The 19,831-nt window shown below is 42.3% G+C and overlaps 1 protein-coding gene across 2 annotated transcripts; it reads left to right on the plus strand.

The window, feature by feature from the left end:
* Positions 1-290: 290 nt before the first annotated feature.
* On the plus strand, positions 291-14,721 carry TRIML2 (tripartite motif family like 2). Of its 2 annotated transcripts, XM_081521686.1 has the most exons (9): positions 291-638; positions 1,567-1,813; positions 2,059-2,429; positions 2,683-2,778; positions 6,950-7,141; positions 8,534-8,674; positions 10,072-10,094; positions 10,264-10,364; positions 13,540-14,721. In XM_081521686.1, exons 3-9 carry the CDS (start codon positions 2,238-2,240, stop codon positions 14,106-14,108), a joined length of 1,314 nt encoding a protein of 437 aa, XP_081377812.1. In that variant the 5' UTR covers positions 291-638; positions 1,567-1,813; positions 2,059-2,237; the 3' UTR covers positions 14,109-14,721. The 2 variants fall into 2 exon arrangements, with proteins under 2 accessions (XP_081377812.1, XP_081377813.1); XM_081521687.1 differs by lacking the exons at positions 291-638; positions 1,567-1,813 and having other exon boundaries at positions 1,984-2,429.
* The last annotated feature ends 5,110 nt before the right edge of the window (positions 14,722-19,831 follow it).

Genomic DNA, 19,831 nt, shown 5'->3' on the forward strand with positions numbered 1-19,831 from the left:
AAGAGTGAAAGGCCTAGGTGGTGCCATGGTCCGTGCATGGGCTGGAAAAGAATTTCCAGACATCAGGCAGAATGAGAAGAGAATAAAGTTTATTAGAGAGAGAGACAGAGACTGAACAGTGTTAGAAGAGTGGGTTGGTTCAAGGGAGAGCCAAACACTTTGGCAGGCTTGCAGCCAATTTTCATAGCCTCAAGATAGAAAATTCCTACTGGAATGGCGTCATTAGGTGTCAGGAAACTGGCCTGTTTAGATCTGGAGGCTCATGGCAACAGTTGCCATGGGGCTTGGTCAGTTCCAGAGATTTTTATCCTGTGATCTTGGTACATGGCTTCACACCTGTGACCTTGGTATAGGGCTCCACAGTAGATGGTCAAGTTTGGGTGGAATTGCAAGAATGAAAGGCAAAAAGAAGCTAATGAATCCAGAAATGGAAGTTTCGGAGTTCTGCTTTCTTTCAAGTTGATTCTTTGCAAGAGATGTTGTTAAAAAGAGCTGGCTAATGAACCAGAATGGGCAACTGTAAATTAGAGAATTTTGAGCAATTAATATCTGGTGTTACGTGTCATCCACAATGGCTACAGATGGGGTTAGACAAGGAAACTAAGGCGATTCCTTATTGGGAAAGATTTCCAAATTCAGTAGGTAATACATTTTAAGAATATAATTAAAATATTTCCAGTGAAAAGGTAGAATTGTTGCTCAAACGTTACCAGAATTGCCTAGAAATGCGGATGTGCGGATTATAGATCACTTGTTCTGTCTTAAAATATATTTGTATGTATGCGCATATGTGCATATGTATATATGTGTTACCTACATGTATTTATGCACGTACTTTGTTGTTTAGTAGCTCAGTCGCCTACCTCTGCCAAGTTCCTCTGTCCAGGGACTTTCCCAGACAAGAATACTTGAGCTGATTGCCATCTCCTTCTCCAGGGGTGGTCTTCTTCACCTAGGGATGGGACCTGTCTCCAGCATTGCAAGCGGATTGTTTACCACTGAGCCACCCAGGAAGCCCATATATGTACATTTGTGCTGTGCTGCGCTAAGCCACTTCAGTCGTATCTGACTTTGCGACCCCATGGACTGTAGCCGGACAGGCTGCTCCATCCGCGGGATTCTCCAGGCAAGAATACTGCAGTGGGTTGCCATGCCCTTCTCCAGGGAGTCTTCCCGACCCAGGGATCTAACCGATGTCTCTTACGTCTCCTGCATCGGCAGGCAGGTTCTTTACCACTAGCGCCACGGCCAGATCCCATATGTACATATAAATACATGCAATTTCCCTACAGTATTTTTGAAAAGGTTTATTTATTTCGGGGTTTGTGGTTTCTCTCGTGGCTCAGGCGGTAAAGCGTCTGCCTGCAATGCGGGCGACCCAGATTCCATCCCTGGGTTGCGACGATCCCTTGGAGAAGGGAATGGCAACCCACTCCAGTATTCTTGTCTGGAGAAATCCCATGGGCAGAGGAGCCTGGTAGGTTACAGTCCATGGGGTCGCAAAGAGTCGGACATGACTGAGTGGCTTCACTTTCTTTTCTTTCTTTTATTTATTTATTTTTTTAGCAAACATCCTTCAACTGCCAAGTCTCTGGTGAGACACGCCTTACCCTTCAGGCACAAAAATGGCGCCGCAGTCAGGCGCATGCACACTTGCGGAGCCCCAGAGAGCGCCTCTCAGGCATGCGCACCTCGAAGCCAGACCTGAAAGGGAGCGCCTCCTTGGAACGCAGCGACACACCACCTTCCCTCCGGCTGGTTTAAGGAGCCGATCCAAGAGGCTCTCACTTTCTGGATCTCTGCAAGCAACTGGGTGAGTAAGGGATTCCTTCGGCTTGCGATCTGAATGCCTGAGGCTAGGCTCTGTTTTTAGTCTCGGAAGTTCCTTTCTTGCTCTTTGCCAGTGTGCTTTCCTTTGAGCGCCATTTTTCTTTCCTTTTTTTAAAATGACTTACTGGGAAGCACTTTGCTATTTTGTCACTTGTTAATTATTTTCAATAACTTGAAATTCTCGGAGAACTCGACCACTGGTGTAATTCATCGTGTCTCGTTCCTCAGGCTCGTGGCTGCAGAAGGTTTGCTGCAGCCGAAGAGTCCAGGACCCTTGACTGCGGAGGACGGAGGCTGAAGAGTGTGTCTGCCCTATTACACCGCACTCCGTTCCCGTTCGGCGTGCGGGGAGGTGTATTCCGCCTCAGAAACAGCCCGAGCATCTCCAACGAGGGCCACCTGCCGGGATGTCCAAAAGGCCCCGCTCCCAGTTAGAGCAGCACATCCCAGGAGGTGTCCGCTGTGAGACACGCGCGCAGCCACCGCAGCTGTTCCGCAGTGGTGACCCATTGGCGGTTTGTGATCTCAGTCTCCCGCCCCAGGGGCATGGGAGACCTGTGGTGGGGAATGAAGTGCCAGAGGCGGCTGAGAATTACAGGGTAAGCTTCGTACAGATCCCAGACCACCCTGCCATTCTGGCTGCCTCCTCTTTTTATTAATTCCCTTATTTGTTTGGGGAACAGGTATTCTGATCCTTCAAGGCCATTCCCTTAGTTGATGTTGATCAACGGAATACTAGATAAGTACCATATGTAGACCTTCCATGTGTAGTCAGGGCTGTTGGCCTTTCAGTTGTCTAAGGTTAGGAATTTAGCTGTTGTAAAGCAATTACTGTGATATATTTCTCTGCAGAAGTTATTCCAGGAGCTGTTGGACACATTGAAGGAGAAACTTGAAGCAGCTAAAATCATACTGGCTGATGAACAAGAAAGAATGGTGATGATGCAGGTCAGTGCTTATCTTGATTCTTTGCTGGAAATTACCTATAATGTTGCCTAGCAAATAACATAAATAGTATCATAAGACCAATGACACAGCAGGAAAAGCTACTTAAAATCCATAGGTAGGACAAGTATTAATTTCTTCATGTATAAAGAGCTCTTGAAAGTCAATAAGCAGGGGACTTCCCTGGAGCTCCAGTGGTTAAGATTGGACACAGTTCCACTTCAAGGGATGTGGGTTCAATTCCTGTTCAGGGAACTAAGATACTGCAACAAAAACAAAAACAAAAACGTCAGTAGCAGAAGACTGGAAACTCAATAGAAAAATGATCAAAGACCTGAGAGCTCACAGAAAAGCAAATGCAGATAATCTTTTGAGTAGACTGAATTGGTTCATAAGCTCATGTTAAGAGAAATACAAATTAACTGTATTAAATTTGTTAGGGAGATGGCATTTTTATACCTTGTTTATAAATATAAAAAAGACTGATAGTGCAGTTAACAATGCCATAGGAGAGTGAGCATCTTTTGTACTTTGGATGTGGCAGTGTAAATCCTGAAGCCATTTAAAGGTCAATTTAAGAATTTCTATTCGGGGCGTGTCAATTAGGAGTTTGGTATTGACATGCATTGCAGGAGGATTGCAGGCTGATTCTTTACTGCTGAGCCACCCAGGAAGCCCTAACATATTCACAGTACTATATATAAAATAGAAAATTAACAAGGATCTTCTCTAAAGCACAGGGAACTATAGTCAATATCTTGTAAAAATCTATTAAGGGAACAGAAGCTGAAAAATAATACTGACTGTAAGAGGGTGAGATCACAGGTAGGGGGTACTGAAGGGGACTGTTTGCAATAATTAGGGACAGGTGATGGTGAACTGTTTCCACTGTTTCCCCATCTATTTCCCATGAAGTGATGGGACCAGATGCCATGATCTTAGTTTTCTGAATGTTGAGCTTTAAGCCAACTTTTTCACTCTCCTCTTTCACTTTCATCAAGAGGCTCTTTAGTTCTTCTTCACTTTCTGCCGTAAGGGTGGTGTCATCTGCATATCTGAGATTATTGATATTTCTCCCAGCAATCTTGATTCCAGCTTGTGTTTCTTCCAACCCAATGTTTCTCATGATGTACTCTGCATATAAGTTAAATAAGCAGGGTGACAATATACAGCCTTGACGTACTCCTTTTCCTATTTGGAACCAGTGTGTGGTTCCATGTCCAGTTCTAACTTGCTTCCTGATCTACATGCAGGTTTCTCAAGAGACAGGTCAGATGGTCTGGTATTCCCATCTCTTTCAGAATTTTCCACAGTTTATTGTGATCCATACAGTCAAAGGCTTTGACATAGTCAATAAAGCAGAAATAGATGTTCTTCTGGAACTCTCGTGCTTTTTCAATGATCCAGCGGATATTGGCAATTTGATCTCTGGTTCCTCTGCCTTTTCTAAAACCAGTTTGAACATCTGGAAGTTCACGGTTCACGTATTGCTGAAGCCTGGCTTGGAGAATTTTGAGCATTACTTTACTAGCGTGTGAGATGAGTGCAATTGTGCAGTAGTTTGAGCATTCTTTGGCATTGCCTTTCTTTGGGATTGCAGTCCTTTTCCAGTCCTGTAGCCACTGCTGAGTTTTCCAGATTCACTGGCATATTGAGTGCAGCACTTTCACAGCATCACCTTTGAGGATTTGAAATAGCTCAACTGGAATTCCATCCTCTCCACTAGCTTTGTTCGTAGTGATGCTTTCTAAGGCCCACTTGACTTCACATTCCAGAATGTCTGGCTCTAGGTGAGTGATCACACCATTGTGATTATCTGGGTCATGAAGATCTTTTTTGTACAGTTCTTCTGTGTATTCTTGCCACCTCTTCTTAATATCTTCTGCTTCTGTTAGGTCCATACCATTTCTGTCCTTTATCGAGCCCATCTTTGCATGAAATGTTCCCTTGGTATCTCTAATTTTCTTGAAGAGATCTCTAGTTTTTCCCATTCTTTTGTTTTCCTCTGTTTCTTTGCATTGATCACTGAGGAAGGCATTCTTATCTCTCCTTGCTATTCTTTGGAACTCTGCATTCAGATGGGAATATCTTTCCTTTTCTCCTTTGCTTTTTGCTTCTCTTCTTTTCACAGCTATGTGTAAGGCCTCCTCAGACAGCCATTTTGCTTTTTTGTATTTCTTTTCTATGGGGATTTTCTTGATCCCTGTCTCCTGTACAATGTCACAAACCTCTGTCCATAGTTCATCAGGCACTCTGTCTATCAGATCTAGTCCCTTAAATCTGTTTGTCACTTGCACTGTATAATCATAAGGGATTTGATTTAGGTCATACCTGCATGGTCTAGTGGTTTTCCCTATTTTCTTCAATTTAACTCTGAATTTGGCAATAAGGAGTTCATGATCTGAGCCACAGTCCACTCCCCGTCTTGTTTTTGCTAACTGTAGAGAGCTTCTCCATCTTTGGCTGCAAAGAATATAATCAGTCTGATTTTGGTGTTGACCATCTGGTAATGTCCATGTGTAGAGTCTTCTCCTGTGTTGATGGAAAAGAGTGTTTGCTATGACCAGTGCATTCTCTTGGCAAAACTCTATTAGCCTTTGCCCTGCTTCATTCTGTACTCCAAGGCCAAATTTGCCTTTTATACCAGGTGTTTCCTGACTTCCTACTTTTGCATTCCAGTTCCCTATAATGAAAAGGACATCTTTTGTGGGTGTTAGTTCTAAAAGGTCTTGTAGGTCTTCATAGAGCAGTGTCAGACTTTATTTTTTTGGGCTCCAAAATCACTGCTGATGGTGATTGCAGCCATGAAATTAAAAGACGCTTACTCCTTAGAAGGAAGGTTATGACCAACCTAGATAGCATATTTAAAAGCAGAGACATTACTTTGCCAACAAATGTCTGTCTAGTCAAGGCTATGGTTTTTCCAGTGGTCATGTATGGATGTGAGAGTTGGACGGTGAAGAAAGCTGAGCGCCGCAGAATTGATGCTTTTGAACTGTGGTGTTGGAGAAGACTCTTGAGAGTCCCTTGGACTGCAAGGAGATCCAATCAATCCATCCTAAAAGAGATCAATCCTGGGTGTTCATTGGAAGGACTGATGTTGAAGCTGAAACTCCAATACTTTGGCCACCTCATGCGAAGGGTTGACTCATTGGAAAAGACCCTGATGCTGGGAAGGATTGGGGGCGGGAGGAGAAGGGGACGACAGAGGATGAGATGGTTGGATGGCATCACCGACTCGATGAACATGGGTTTGGGTAAACTCCGGGAGTTGGTAATGGACAGGGAGGCCTGGTGTGCTGCAATTCATGGGGTCGCAAAGAGTTGGACACGACTGAGCGACCGAATTGAACTGAACTGAACTGATGGTGAACTGTGGCAGGAGGGGTAGTAGGAGTGGTGAGAACAGTCAAGTTCTTGATAAATCTTGACTCCGTAGTGTCATGAGGTTAAATATGGTCTTTTTGTTGTTGTTTTGGCTGCACTGTGCTGCATGTGGAATCTTTGTTCCCTGACCAGGGATCGAACCTTTGCCCCTTCAGTGGAAATGCAGAGTCCTAACCACTGGACCCAGGGAAGTCCCTAAATATAGTCGTTAAGCCAACTACTCCCAATATATGTCTCTAGCTCAGACTTTACAAGTAGTGGGCTTTCATGTCCAACTTTTTGCCTAGTCTCTCTCCTTGGATGGCTGACTTATCAAGATAGACATATCCTAAACTGAGTTGCTGATACACCCCCCATGTCTAGAATCTGTCCAATCCATAGTTTCCATTTTATGTTTTGGCATCTCTGTTCTTTATCTAAAAACCTTGGGGTCACCCGTTGATTCCTGTTTTCCTCTCATCTGCTATCCGAAGCATCAGCAAAAGCCGTTGGTCCTACCTTCCAGTTTTCCTGATCTCCTGCTCTTTGGTCCTGAAGTTGTGTAGATTCCTCAGTTTTCTGTCAATGAACATGTCTCTATCAGCATTTCATGTTCTAAAATTGTGTTGATATCTTGGCTGATGTTGACTCTGAAATTCCCTTTGTCCTTTGTATCTATGCCTATTATTTCCTCCCCAGTGCTTTATATTTCCTTGGATTTATATTAGAATTATAGATGGAAAGGGACCATAAATAATTATCTATAGTATTTAACCTGAAATCTGTCATTTCTGTGTCTATGATGAAGAAAGAGGAGCAGAATTTTAAAGAAATGATTGAGTCTGAATATAACATAAGGATCCGGTTGATGACTGAAGAAAATGAGATGAGCTTGCAAAGCCTGCAAGGCGGATTCAACCTGAATTTGAGACAAACCAGTCAGAACCAACTGATAGAGTTTGCCAAGAAGCTAAAGGAGAAGTTCCAGGAAACACTACAGGTGAGATACGCAACGTGGCATCCTCACAATATTTGGGAAATGAAAGAAAGAAGAGCTAAAATAGCACAACCACTGACAACTATGCTTTTATTAAAATAATGTGTGTGTGTATGTATATATATATATGTGTATATATATATATATATAGTCACCCCACAGTTCTGTTCCTAATAATTTGTTTTGCAGATACATTTTCATGCATATAAAAAGACACATTTATAAGGAATGTTGTAAAATGATTTCAGTATAGAGCCGTGGCTTAGAAATAGTCTTTGAAGCCAAACTGATGTGATTCCTAACTGGGTTCTATAATTTACTAGTCTAGTTGGCCACTTTCCCTGGTGGCTCAATGGTAAAGAATTCACCTTCAGTGCAAGAGACACAGGTTTGGATCCTGATCTGGGAAGATCCCCTGGAGAAGGAAATGGCAATGCACTCTAGTATTCCTACTTGGGAAATCCCACGGACAGAGGAGTCTAGTGGGCTACAGTCCACGGGGGTCACAAAATGCTGGACACAGATGAGCAACTGAATGACAATAGGTGGCCTTAGACCTTCTGCTTAAGCTCTGGCTTAGTTTCCTTAGCTGTTAAAGGATAATGGCCCTGAGTTCATAGTATTGTGTGATAATCTACATGAAGCTCTTTAATACTGTTTGTACATGTGTGCATTATTGTGTAATGTACATGTAAGTTTAGGTGTTGTTAGTACTTTAACATTTGTTGATAGCAAGAGAGTGGATTCGACCTGTATCCATCAATATTGGACTCATGAAATGCGTTGTATAGGACATACAATGGAATGCTCTTTAGCTTTAGAAAAGATAACATGGCTCTATATGTATGGATAAGGAATGCTCTCCAAGAGCATATTATCTGTTAAGAAAAAAAGCAAGTTGCCAGATCAGTAGTGGAATATGACATCACTTGTGTTAAGAAAAAAATAGCATGAACATTCTCACACGTGCTTAGATGGAGCATCTTTGCAAGGGTAGGAAGGAACCTGGTATCAGTGGTTTGATTATGTTTTTTATTATTGATTGAATTTAATTTTTAATTAAATTATAGTAAGTCTTAGTTTTAACGAAGGAAATAAGAAACTTCCTGAACAAAACTGAACAGCCAAAAAAAAAAAAAGTGACCTGTTTTCGGTCCAGGTTGTGAACTGATTAAGTAGATAGCAGGATACTGTCCACATCAACATAGATACAGTATGTCAGAGAATCATGGGTCTATTGAGGTGTCTTGCTTGACAAGAGGAATACCTTGGCCTTACCTAATTACTTCTGTTTTTGGGTTGGCAGGCAATAAAGTGGGTTTTTAAAGAGATGGTTGAATTAGCGAGTGAGAGAAACCGCCAATTGTTGAATAGTAATAAAGAGATGCTTTGCAGAGAGTGAACTTTCTGGGGAGAGAGAACATGAAGAAACTAAAGGAGAGTGAAGTCAGGCTTTCTGAGCAGATCTGCAGCCTCCAGCAGATCACCGTGGAGCTTGAGAAAAAGTGTAGGCAGCCCGCCGCAGTGTTGCTCCAGGTAAGATTCTGGAAATAACCTTCAGTACAGTATTTGAGAAATGAGATGTGGATAGTACTCATTAGGAGTCAGTGCTAGAACACAGTACCCAGTGATCTTCAGGTGTACTTGAAGATTGTCAGAAGCATTATGCTGCTGCTGCTGCTGCTGCTAAGTCGCTTCTCATCCTAAAATCATAATATGTACAGAGCTGCTTCACTGATCAATAGTTAAGTTTGAATTGACATGCCCTTTAATAGGGTAGGTGGGCTTCCCCAGTGACTCAGCGGTAAAGAATCTGCCTGCAGTGCAGATTCCAGCCCTGGGTTGGGAAGATCCAGCCCTGGGTTGGGAAGATCCCCTGGAGGAGGAAATGGCAACCCTCTCCAGTATTCTTGCTTGGGAAATCCCATAGACAGGGGAGCCTAGCGAGTATACTCCATAGGGTCACAAAGAGTTGGTCACGACTCAGCACGCACACACACACACACACACACACACACACAGGGGAGCCTAGCGAGTATACTCCATAGGGTCACAAAGAGTTGGTCACGACTCAGCGCACGCGCACACACACACACACACACACACCCACCCCTGACACACACACACACCCTGAATGCAGAGTCCAGGGCATTCTGACTCAGCACACACATACACGCAGAGTCCAGTGACTGCCAGGGCATTCCCAGTATTGTATATTTTAAATTTTGTTCAAGAGCATGCCTTGGGACTTCCCTGGTGGTTCAGATGATAAAGAATATGCCTACAGTGTAGGAGATCTGGGTTCAATCCCTGGGTTGGGAAGATCCCCTGGAGGACGGCATGGCAACCCACTCCAGTGTTCTTGCCTGGAGAATCCCATGGACAGAGGAGCCTGGCGGACTACAGTCTGTGGGGTTGCAAAGAGTCGGACACAACTGAGCAACTAAGCACAGCACAGCACAACATGATTATCATTTTCAATAAGTACATTTTTATATTTTAAAGACTATATAGATGCGCCTGGACATAAACAGTTAGGTTCTGCCTCATTCCAGATAGCGCAGACAGGTGTGACCCAGTTACATTCAGTTCCTGACCTGGTTCCAGCCACCGTCCCCAGCATAGCAAGCTAAGTTCCTGTCGCCCCGAGTATAGAAATCAGGTAGATGGGCAGAATTAGAATGAGGAATATCCTCTATGTGAAGTAGAGAGGATTATTTCCCTTGGGAATATAACAGTGATTTCAAGCATTTTTCTGACTTTCTGTTCATTGTTGAAATTTGATATCTGGGAATTAGCACCATGAGGCTGAAGAAATTACTTGGAAATCGAGTTTTGTTATTATGAGAGAAAATATTTTCATGAGCACAAGTCACAAAAGGCTTGGCTCAAATACCCCCTAGTAGTTTTTTTCCTCTTTTTTCATTCTATAGAATGCAAAATATGCTTTGGAAAGGTAAGTTAATCATTTTGGAAACATTTGGGTCAGATTCACAGTCTGATATGTGAGCGCGCAAGGGTGGAGGTGTTGGGATGCGGGTAGCAAGGCCATGCAATGAGAACCATCTACTGAATGGAGGAGCCTGGGTCTGCATGGATAACTGAGATTATCATTTCTTTAACAGGAGTGAGTCACTACTGTGTCAGTTTCTACAGCCCGCCCAAATCACAGACCTGAGTTTGTGCCAAATAACAGGAATGAGCAAAATGCTCAAAGTGCTGCAAAGTAAGTTGACACGTGTCCATGATCACAGGACATTTTATATAAATTCCAGATAGCTGAAGGATTTAAAGAGACTGTATTTGCAGATATTTCTCCCATGGTTTGTATTTTCACTTACCTAGTAGTATCTTTTGAAGAGCAGAAGTTTTAGTTTTTGAAGTTCAGTTTATCATTTTCTTTCCTATGGTTTGTGTTTTTTGTGGCCTAAGAAATTTACAGCAACAAAGATTTCCTTCTAGAAGTTTTATAGTTTTAGTTTTTGCTCTTAGGTCTATTATTCATTTAAAGTTAATATTTATATACCATTCAAGATATGGTACAACTCTCCTCCTTTTTTGTATATATGTGTATTCAGTTGTTCTAACATCATTTGTTGAAAATCACTTGAAAATGAACAGACCTGTTTTGAGTCTAATAGGTTCATTGATTGTTATTTATCCTTTTGGTAATATCATACCAGCTTGATTGATTATTCTATAGAAAGTATTAAAATTGGGCACTGTGAGTTCTCCAGATTTTTTCTTTAAAAATAATTTTGGCCACTCTAGATCTTTCTCCACATAAATGTTAAAATGAGCTTGTTGAGTTCTACAAAAAGCCTGCTGGAGTTTTGGTTGATGTTACACTGAGTCCATAGAACAATTTGGGGATAAGGTGATATATCTCCATTTGTTTAGGTCATCTTTGATTTCTCTCAACAGTGTTCTGTAGTTTTAAGCTAATATTGTACATATTTAATTAGATACCTAAGTGTTTTTTAGTTCTATTAATGAAATTAAATATCAGTTTATTTCTTCCTTTCTAGTCTGTAAGCCTTTTCTGTAGTTTTCTTACGTATTGCACTTACTAGGACCTTCAATGTAATGGTGAATAGGAGTGGTGAGAATCTTTTTCTTGATCTTAGGGAGAAAGCATTGTCTTTGACCTTTAATGTTAGCTGTAGGTTTTTCCACAGTTGCCTTTTGTCATGTTGAGGAAGTTCCCCATCTATTCCTTATTCAGTAAAATTTTGTATAATGAACAGATGTTGAACTTAAGAGATGTTTTTGTCTGTATCTACCAAAATATCCATTTTTTTCTTCATTAATGTGAATTATGTTTGCTTCATATGTTGAGCCAACTTTGCATTCCCAGGATAATGTGTTATCCATTTTATATATTGCCAAAGTGTTATGTACTAATGTATTTAAAAGAATTTTTGCATTTATGTTAATGCATATTTTCTGTAGCTTTCTTTCCTTGTAATCATCCGTTGGCATTTTAATACATTTTATTTCCAGATAATCTTATTTAGTTCTTTGTCAAACCCACTTAGTCTTGCTTTTTTTAGTTTCCTGTATTCTATAGGAGTAGAGGTTTTTCTTTTTTCTTTAAACATAGAAGGAAAATTTATTGTAGAGTTTATGCCTGGCAATTCCAGTATGTAAAGTTCTTCAGATTTTTTTCTGCTAGTCTCACTTTGAGTGTGTGGTTAATGATTTTTTTTTTTTTTTCAATAGTGAGCTTTCCTTTTTTCCTTAGATATTATTTTTAGAAGTTCTTTTCAGATAGGAATAAAAGGTGTACATTCTTCCAGAGACAATTTGCATTTATTTCTGCCAGTCTTCTGAAAATCCTAGGATCTTGGGACAAGCTGAAATTTAAAATTCAAGGCTTGTGGTTTTTAAGACCACTTTAATACTGATATGAATTAGGTCCAGAGATTCATCTTCACTTGCCCGTAAAAGTTTCTAGTGGATTAGATGCTAAAGAAAGAAATCAATGACTGCTACAGTTTTATGGCTTGACCAGCTATAAAGCGATGTGTTCCACTAAAACGTGGAAACTGGGAAGGGATAGGTTTGGAGTTCTATTTTGGATGGAGAATGTTTGAAATTCCTGTGTTTTGTCCAACTGGTATTTGTCATCTTTTTAAAGAAGTAAGTCATGAACGTATCAGTTCAGTTTAGTCACTCAGTCATGTCTGACTCTTGGCGACCCCATGGACTGCAGCACGCCAGGCCTCCCTGTCCATCACCGACTCCTGGAGCTTGCTCAGACTCTTGTCCATCAAGTCACTGATGCCATCCAACCATCTCATGAACATCTAGAAGATATTTAAAACTGAGGCTAAATGAAGTCACTTAGGGCAAAAGAATATACAGGGAGTAAAAAGAAAGATCCAGGGCTGATCTCTGAGAAGTCACAATATTTAGAGGCTGAACAGAAAGAGATGAGAAGGACCAGTTAGAGATATGAAGACCCGTACCACTTTCATTCAAGTATGAGAAATCACAGTGAGCCTTCTTGACTTCAGCTTGATTTTTCTGGAGGATTCTCACAGGTTTTCAGGCCTCTGATATATTCACTTTTGATTTACTCAATGTTAGGGGCCTGCAGGCAGCAGTTTCCAGATGTCTCTGCTGCACCCTGGTGATATTTAAGATAAGGAGGGAAGTTCAGTCACAGGCCAGCGTCATGAATCAGCTGCCCTATAGGAGACTCCAGTGCTCCCGTTGGTTCCAGGCTTGGGGAAGATCTTTAGAGAGTTTCGAGTTGGATTGTAGCTGGGCTATGACTGGGTGTCAGGTCATTCTTACGGCGTGACAGAATTCCTTTCTGGTTTGAGAGGTGCTTCTCAACTCTCTGTAGTCCATTATTCATTGTTTTGTTCCTCTTCCTCAGGTTGATTGCATCTCCTTCCATTATCTTACTGACTTTGTTTCTCTGTGATGTCCATTTGTTTAAAAAATTTTGTTTCTTTATGTACTGCTGGCTCTTTGTTGCTGCACACAGGCTTTCCATAGTTGTGGGAAAGGGACTTCTCATTGTAGTGGCGTCTCTTGTTGTGGGACCCTGGCTGTAGGCGCATGGGTTTCAATAGTTGCAGCACACGGGCTCAGCAGTTATGGCTCACAAGCTTAGCTGCTCTGCAGCATGGGGAATCTTCCCAGACCAGGGATGGCACCCATGTCTCCTGCATTGGCAGGTGGATTCTTAATCACTGGACCATAGGAGAAGTCCCTCCATTATTTGAAACAGAGCTCAAGGGTCCCTTCATCTGGACTTTCCTAGATTGCCTCTCCAATATCTGTGGCTGAGACTGGTGCCATCTCATTAGGGAGCCCTTGAGGTTAGAAGTCATCAGTCCCTAGCACTGACAAGCCCCTCGGGTAACTCAATTTCTTTCTCCCTGCAGGACCTATAACTTTGGACCCTAAAACAGCTCATCCCTATCTGGTCTTGTCCGAGGATCTGAGAAGTGTGAGATTGAGAAACATGCAGCGGGGTGTACCGGGTCCCCCTGAGAGGTTTGATTTCAGCGCCACCGTGTTGGGCGTGCAGAGCTTCGCCTCGGGGCGGCACTACTGGGAGGTGGACGTGGGCCAGGCGGCGCAGTGGCAGCTGGGCGTGTACAGGAGCTCGGCCGTCAGAAACAGTTCCGGAAGTAAGGTCTTACTTACAGGATCTCTCATGGGAACCGATCACACCTTCTGGGCTTTTCCCCCTTTCAAAAGGGTTTCCTTGAGAGAGCAAGTGTGCAGAGTTGGAGTTTTCCTGGACTATGAGTATGAGCAGATATCATTCTATGATGCCGCAAAGAGCTCCCTCATCTATAATTTCTCTAATCTCGGCTTCCAGGGAGCTCTCAGGCCTGTATTTTCTCTCAGTATCTCCAGTGGAGGCATGAATTCAGACTCTCTGAGTATCTGCCTCCCTCAGGCTTCTCCTTGTAATGATAGTGTTAGCCCTCCGTCCTCGGTGTGAAATCCAATAACCACGAGAGCCCAGAATGTTACAAGCCTGACTTTGTATAAATAATTTTACAAAGTCAGCCAGTAGAAGGGTTTTAGCACTTGAGTTGGAACCCAGTTGAACACCCCAGAGCTTTTGCATTCATACAGCCCATAGCCTCGCATAGACATGACTAAAGCAGCTTAGCATGAGGGCAGAGCATGGCTTTCAACACCCTTTTCATGGAAGTGGTTGCATTTAAGCTGAATCATGAATGATAATAACTAAAGGACCCCACGCTAATTAGAACAGCAAGTGCCTATGCAGCATAAGATTGGGAAATTAGAGAAGAAAATAGTCTGGGATCCTTAAGACTAGGTTAAGGACTCTTGAGATTTCTGAAAACAGAATTGGGTATAATCAAGACTTTAGATTTGAGAATGTCATCAAAGTGACATGTGGAATGGAGACATCCTATTCCTGATAGTGTCAAGAGTTCTATCGTCATTCCACATGGAGGAAAACTTAATTTCCCCGGATACCTTATCTTGGTGGGGAGGAGGTATTGCAGAAAATGTGAATATTTCCAAGTTGTTTCAAGTATTCTATTTCTTTCTTATAAGAAAATTAAATTTCTTGAAAGAAATTAGACAGTTTGCTGCTTTGTAATGGTGTCTTGTGTTTGCCTTCCTCTTTCTCTATTTGAGCACCCACTGAAAATTGTTTTCTACAGCCTTGCTCGGGGGTTCGTACAATGCTAAGAAGACAATGAAATATTTATTAGAGAGACTTTTAGTGAAAGGTTTATCATGCTGGATCTCCATGTTTTTAACAGCCTGTAAGTGTGTCTTAATCCTTATTATTCGAATGCAGAAACTCAGCTCAAAGGTGATCTTGGCTGAAGTGTTGCTCTGCAAAGCAGCTATATTTGATATAATAAGGGCAAATCCTGGAACATCTCTGCACCAGTTACAGCTTCTTATATACAAACAACAATTGCACTTTTTACAAATTCTGTTTACTTTTTTATTTTTTGGCTATGCTGGGTCTTTATTGTTGAGTGCAGGCTTTCTTTAGTTGCAGCAAGTGAAGGCTATTCTTTACTGTAGTTGCAGCGAGTGGGGGCTGTTCTTTATTGTAGTTCCAGTCAGCAGGGGCTACGCTCCAGTTGTGGTGCTCAGGCTTCTCACTGTTGGTTTCTCTTGTTGCAGAGCGTGGGTTCTAGAGTGTGGACTCAGTAGTAGTGGTGCACAGGCTTAGTTGCCCCTTGGCATGTGGAATCTTCCTGGACCAAGGCTTGAACCCACATCACCTGCATTTGTTTGTGGATTCTTAACCATTGGACCATCAGGGAAGTCTTTTTTTTTTTTTAATGTTTTGGCCACATTGCAGTGTGTGAAACTTTCCTCGCCAGGGATCGAACCCATGTCCCCTGCTGCAGTGGAAGCACAGAGTCTTAACCACTGAACCCACCAGGGAAGTCTGAAACTTTATATTTATTTGAACAGTTCTTTGATTGCCTTTCCATGAGATTTAAGTACCATGCCTATTTCTGTTCATTGTTTTGTGTTCAACAGTCCTTAGACCATGAATTCTCAAATATGTATTGTAAGTGAGGAAGAAAGCATTAAGTAGTGTTGTATATTATGGCGCTGGGTGAGTGATGCTGGAAGAGAGCTGCACTCGTGTCAGAACCAAAAGGTCAATAAACAGATTCAGGCGAATTGGTGGTTGAGTTTGTTACCGCAGCCACAGTGAAGTACCGCAGACTGAGTGGCTTACCCCTCAGAAGTGCCTTTACTCGTAGTTCTGAAGGCTAGAGATGGAGGTGTTGGTAGGTTCGGTTCCTTCTGAAGACTCATGCCTCTCTCCTGCTCCTTGTTGTTTCCTAGAAGTCTTGGTTCACTTGCAGGTGTATCACTCCCTTTTCGGTTCACTTGCAGGTGTATCACTCCCTTTTCTGCCTCTGTCTTCACTTGATGTTCTCCCTGTGTCTGGCCTTTGGCCTTTAAAAAAAATAAATAAGGGCATTCGTCACATTGGATTTGGGGCTCACCCTACTGTATGGGCTCATTTTAACTTAATAGTGACCCTGTTTCCAAACAAAGTACAAGGAGTTAGGAATTTTTTCTTGGGGGGGTGGTATAGCAGTTGAAGGTTATGTGTGTGCTAAGTCACTTCAGTTGTGTCCAGCTCTGTGTGACCCTGTGGACTCCAGGCTGCCAAGCCCCTCTGTCCAAATAAGAATACTGGAGTGGGTTGCTGTACCCTCCTCCAGGAGATCTTTCTGACCCAGGGGATCTTTCTGACCCACAGCTCTTAATGTCTGCCTGCATTGGCAGGGGGGTTCTTTACCACTAGTGCCACCTGGGAAGCCCATGGTGGGGGATGACAATTCAACCCACAGCGTAAGGGTTAATGTAAAAATAGTTTTTCATGTTCAACAGCGAGTTTGTAAATTCTGTGTATCCTGTAAGCACCTGAGGTTTTTTTTTTTAATCCCAGTATTCATCACCTCTTACCTGCCCCCACTACACATACATTAATTACATCAAGATCTCTGAGATTAGGGACTTCCCTGGCAGTCCCTGATGGCTCAGACGATAAAGAATCTGCCTGCAATGCAGGACACTTGGGTTCTCTCCCTGGGTCGGGAAGATCCGTGGAGAAGGGAATGGTAACCCACTCCAGTATTCTTGCCTGGAGAATCCCATGGACAGATGAGCCTAGCAGGCTATAGTCCATGGGATTGTGAATGAGTTGGACATGACTGAGTGACTACTATTTTTTCTGGCGGTCCAGGGGTTAAGACTTGGCCTTCTAATGCGGGAATGCAGGGGGTGCAGGTTCAATCCCGGGTCAGGGAGCTAAGATCACACATCCCTTGTGGCCAAAAAACCAAAATGAAAAAAAAAAAAAAAAAGATCTCTGGAATTGGAATCTAGGCATCACTTTTCCAAAGCTCTGTGGGTGATTTACAACATGCAGCCAAGATTAAGAAGTACGTTTAGTAAAGGCAAACAGAACAGCTGATTTGGTCAGTGACTACACTGCCTTTCGTGTGGCTTGTAATTTTAAGCTGTCAGAGGTACCGGATGGCTGGTGCTAGTGCTGGGGCGGGGGCAGGCTATTAGGTGAGAGATCAAGGTGAGGTGAGCCTGGATGCCTTCTTTAGTAACAAGCATGTGTAGTTCACATGACTGGGACTGCCAGTCAGCCTGATCTCTTAGGAAGATTGTTGACTGGGCCAGGGGTAATTGGAAGGCACTCTAAGAAACTATATGTCTTGGAAAACTGGGCTCAGTAAGACCTAGGAACTCTCAGGCCATTGGAAGAAGCTTCTAGTGGTTTAGGACAGGGGTCCCCAGTCCCCAGAACCAGGCCTCACAGCAGGATGTGAGCAGCAGGGGAGGGATATATGTATAATTATTATCTGAATATATATATGTGTATGCCTGTATTCTAAAGAGAAGGAAATGGCAACCCACTCCAGTACTCTTGCCTGGAAAATCCCATGGACGGATGGGCCTAGTAGGCTACAGTCCATGGGGTCGTGAAGAGTTGGACACAACTGAGCTACTTCACTTTCACTTTCATATTCTAAAGAGAATGAGGGAGACCCAACGCTTTCCACTGATTCTGCATTATGATGAGTTGTATAATTATTTCGTTATATATCTTGGTGTAATCATAATAGATATAAAATGCACAGTAAATGCAATGCACTTGAATCATCCCGAAACCATCCCCCTACCCCACCTGGGTCTGTGGAAAAACTGTCTTCCGTGAAACCATCTCTGATGCCAAAAAGGCTGGGGACCACTGCGTTAGAACACCTCGAGTTATCCCACCACACTGGGGATGTATCTCTACCCTTAGAACACTTCGAGTATGATAAATGTACGTTGGGTAAAACACTTAGGTAAAAAAATTCAGTTCTATTCTATAGTTATAACTTGAAATGACTTCTCTGTTCCTATATAGAACACTTAAGTTGTGAGACTGTTTATAGCTGAACTACTAACACATTTCTGGGAAGAGCCCAGGAAGGCTCACAGCCCATACAGGTCTAGACCTACTACCCTCCGCTGGGAGTCAGGGCAGTCTGCCTGAAATAATCAGGGGCTAAAAGAAGAAAAGGTAAGTGACTCCACTGCAGTAATTCTCTTAATCTTGGATAAAGAAAAGGAATTGGGATAGAGGAGATAATGAATTCATGGAGAATGGGCAAGTGACTTCACTGCAGTAATTCTCTTAATCTTGGATAAAGAAAAGGAATTGGGATAGAGGAGATAATGAATTCATGGAGAATGGGCAAGTGGTTTGAAACTTTGATTTCTTGGAGTCCCTGATTAGAATACCATCACTGGTACACTGAAGTTAAAAAGCACATGGATGGGAAATGGAAAAAGTTGGAGAAGGTTGCATTTTATCTGTCCTGACAAATTGGAAAGTATACAATGGAGTAGGACATTTGCCCTGAAGAGAACCAAATGTGAGATGAGAAACTTACCCCAACTGAGAGGAATTTTGTGCAATAGATAAATGTACAGTAATAAAAAGATTGAATTTAAGTATTACATGTTAAAATTTAAGTTTGTATATCTACTGTCTGCAAGGTAAGGTTCCAAGTGCTTTATATGCATTACTTCATCTGAGTCTTCTAACTCTGAGATAGACGTTTTTGCTTTATTGAGTCAAAAATATGCTAAAAACCTGAAGATAGTGTTATAAACTCTTGAAAAACCAGGCTATTCATTTCTTTCCACCCAGATTGTATCTCCCTAAAGGTATTCAGTGAGATCTGAGGTTGACTGGAGGGGAAGGTGTGGGAAGTTGAGGCCTGGTAGAGATATGAAAGTGAAATCCATGTTTCTCAAAAGAAGCAGTTGAGAGGACTTCCTGTTGGTCTGGGTCAGGGAACTAGATCCCTCATGTCACCACTGAGGGAAAAAAAAAGATCTTGCATGCCTCAATTAAGACCCATAAGACCCAGCCCAACCAAATGAGTAAATAATTTTTTTTTTAAAGAAACAGTCGATGGAGATTTAATGTAAAATTGTTTTCCTGGAAAGTATTTATGTATTTGTATAATATTTTGAAACGTTATGTAAACTTTTTTCCCCCTAAATGAGTACTTAACCTAATGAATATTCTAACCTGCTAAAGATTACCCTGTATTTGCGTGTGTTGTTTCAGATCATAGAACTGTGGTGATTCCAGATGCTGGTGGGTTTTCTCTTTGAAAAAGGGAGTGTTCTCTTTGAAAAAACGTTGTTCAGTTGCTAAGTTGTGTTCATCTCTTTGTGACCCCGTGAACTGCAGCACACCAGGCTTCCTTGTCCTTCACTATCTCCTGGAGTTTGCTCAGACTTGTGTCCATTGAGTCGGTGATGCCATCCAACCATCTCATCCTCTGTTGTCCCCTTCTCCTGCCCCCAATCTTTCCTGGCATCAGGGTCTTTTCCAGTGAGTTGGCTCTTCACATCAGGGGGCCAAAGTATTGGCATCAGTCCTTTCAGTGAATTTGGTGACAGTCTCCTTATCTCTGTGATCTGTGACATTTCTGAATCTAAAAGCTATTTCTGTGTTTGATGTTGAGATTCAGAACTTCAAACATGTGAATTTATTCCAGGGAGTATAAATGTGAATTTCTTCTGAGAATGTGCTGTCTTTATTTTCATTATGGAATTTAGTGGCTTGTGTAGGTAGAAGCGAGGATACTAGTTTCCTGGACAATTTGAGGAACTAGAGGA

The sequence above is a fragment of the Giraffa tippelskirchi genome, chromosome 8 (assembly GCF_054371585.1).
Source record: "Giraffa tippelskirchi isolate mGirTip1 chromosome 8, T2T-mGirTip1v1.2.pri, whole genome shotgun sequence".
Classification (NCBI taxonomy): domain Eukaryota; kingdom Metazoa; phylum Chordata; class Mammalia; order Artiodactyla; family Giraffidae; genus Giraffa; species Giraffa tippelskirchi.